The 2,842-nt window shown below is 42.2% G+C and overlaps 1 pseudogene across 1 annotated transcript; it reads left to right on the top strand.

Moving 5' to 3' along the window:
- Positions 1-2,188: 2,188 nt before the first annotated feature.
- TEOVI_000142900:pseudogene lies at positions 2,189-2,645 on the top strand (annotated as a pseudogene). Its single transcript is given in 2 exon segments — positions 2,189-2,614; positions 2,616-2,645. Coding segments are annotated over 2 exon segments (456 nt in total).
- The last annotated feature ends 197 nt before the right edge of the window (positions 2,646-2,842 follow it).

Raw genomic sequence — 2,842 nt, 5'->3', positions numbered from 1 at the left:
AAAACGGTGTCCCAGCAAGACGCTGCTGATCCCTGTGCTGTATGATGCCGTAGCCGGAGCAAAGCAGTGTTCCCCATGAAAGGAACGCTGCTGGCTCTTGGCTTCCCCTGATAAGACGGGGTGCTAGACTCTGGCACCACGTTGAGGTGGGCGGCATCGCCAGGGAAGGACCTAATCGGCGCCAACGCCAAACAACCAGGAATCGTAAGAGAAGTGAAACAGTACATACTAGGATACTCGACGACTCTACCACAGACTGCACGGCCGCCGACAAACAGGCGTGTGTAAAATACAGCCCTTTCCTGAAGGACGCAAGCAGCATATGTAAGTTCTGGGTGAAGGTCATTGATCAAACGCTTGATAAGGTAACTGGCGACAGCGGCCAAGCGGAACCAGCAGCGGCGATAGCGCAGCTGCGGATGTTTATTGCTACAATATGGAATCAATACTATTCAGGTTTTGCGTCGCCCAGCCCACAAGCAAGTCGTGAAGCTGAGATAATGAGAATGCCGAGAGAAACGGATTGCAACAAACACCAAACAAGTGACAAATGCACAGACCCCTGAAAATGGCAAAATAATGCTACTGACAAAGAAAAAAATGCTCATTAGATTCAAAAAAGCGGCAGAACAAGCAGCAGCTCAAGAAGCAGGAACAACGGAAAAAGCTGCAGCAGCTACAACTGGATGTGCAAGGCACGGAACTGATAAAGAAAGATGTGAAGCTGACAAAACAGGCAACAAACAAAATTGCTCATTTAGAAAGGGAAAAGATAATGAAGATGAAAAGGAGACAGAAAAAGAAAAATGCCGAAATTGACGTTTTCTCGTCAATAAGAAATTGGCTCGGGTTGCTGCTGCTTTTATGGCATTGCTGTTATAATTTTCCCCCTCTTTTTCTTTGATAAAATTTTGATATATTTTTAACACCTAAGTTTCCAGAGAAATAGTGTGCTTTTTTTAAATTATTATTGTTTAAACTTTCTGATGGCTAAAATTTTTCTTTTTTCTTGTTCACTTCTTTTGTCCAGTAACACAAAAAAGTAGCCGATAGATAGGGAGGTCATGGTTAAACTTTCTAGCAGGCATTGTTAGGGTTCATTTTCCTGTTTTTTAATATTAAGTTTTTTAAATTAATTTAAAATTTCTAGGGTTAGATTTCAGTTTTCTTTTAAAGGTTTTATCTTTTTTCGTATTTTTCATCTCAGCGTTACTTTTTCGATTTTATTAGTATTTTTTTTAAAGCCTGCATTATGAATGGTTTTGGACTTAGGATTGCAGAATATTATTTTGCACAGTTATCTTTGTATAGACACACTATCCTTCCAGTTTATTTACACAGCTGTCTGCTAGAGGGTGAAAAATGTAGAAAAAAGTAAGTTTTAGGTGAATAGTAAGTTTTAAGGTATAGAATATGTTGATAAAAACACAGCTGACTTTCTCTGAGGTAGAGTGGGTAACAAGTGCCACGGTGTTTATGTAATTTGTTAGCCAAAAGGGACTTACACCTTTTTCATTCGACTATTGGACAGCACATAATTCGAGAGATGCATGCCACGTGGATGGTATTCGGACAATTGATGATGAAAACCTAATGGTTTACTTTGACAAATAATAGAAAATTGATCTGGGATCGCTGAGGCAGTTGATGGTAAGTGTTGTGTTGCCACAAAATTCAGATTTCTTAAGGGCTTTTGAGGAGGCGAGAGGAGAACTACGTGTGGAATGGGCGACTTCAGAAGCCACAGAATCAGCACTTTATTATCAGTTTAAAAGTGCATGTGCACAACTCACCGACGAGAATTTTCGAGTGCAGCACGAATCAAATGAGCAGCTGAGCGGAATGCAACAACAGTTCACACATATGTAAGAGACAAATGCACAGCAGGCAGTGCAAATGCATGTGTACGTCTAAACAATTGCCACGATTGAGCAAAGACAGCCGAATATTCAACGTCAGAAAGAGATGACACGGAGGAGTGTCAGGAGCAACCGAGAAAGTTAGACTCGGGTAAAACTAGACGTATAGATGAATGTTCATGGAAATGGTTGTTTCCCACCTAAAGAATTAACTCAACCAACGCCACAAGGGGTTTGGTTTTGTGGGATACAGGATTTAAGGGCAAATGCATGAGGTTTTCCTGGAGGAGTAAGCACTGAAGAAAAAAATTCGAACTTTTGAGGGAGTGATGGAATATCTCCAGGGAAGAACACCTGAACAACTGTTATTTGCGTATCAGTTCGTGTTTCCACCACCAACGTCACCGGGACCGGTGTATGCAGAGGCGTGGAAAAACTCCGCATCATGGGTATTGGATTTGCGCCAAGAGGGCATATCAGAGAAGCACCTCCAACTAGGAAAACAATTGTATGATAAGCTACGCACAGTACAAACGGTAAAAGACTACCATGGGGTGAGGTTTGAGGACATAAAGGAAGCTATAGAATACCCTCTCAAAAAGAATGATATGTTCCTTCAGGCCGCTATAAAAGCGAAAAGACAACGACAACAAATCGGGGTTCCTCCGAGCAGGGCTCGATGTTTCACATGCGGACGATTTGGGCATTATAGTAACACTTGTCGTGTATTCAAACATAGGCCAGACACACATCAAAAAAAAAAACGTCCGACCCCGGAGGCAATGACTTTGGTGGCCTTTAATATCTCTACCCCTGCTTCAACACAAGGGGAAAAACCAACACAAAGTAGAAAGTCATACAGTGGAGGACAACTACAACTACCCTTTGTCTGCCAATGAGTTACCCGACACGGACGGGAATAGTACGACCCTTACGCGCAGAAAAGTCGACAGCAGCTCAACGTATGAGAGGAGCCTTTCAAG

The sequence above is a fragment of the Trypanosoma equiperdum genome (genome assembly GCF_001457755.1).
Source record: "Trypanosoma equiperdum strain OVI genome assembly, contig: ctg_357, whole genome shotgun sequence".
In the NCBI taxonomy this organism is placed as follows: domain Eukaryota; phylum Euglenozoa; class Kinetoplastea; order Trypanosomatida; family Trypanosomatidae; genus Trypanosoma; species Trypanosoma equiperdum.
The sequence above is the reverse complement of the archived record's forward strand: the minus strand, read 5'-3'. Positions and strand labels throughout refer to the sequence as shown.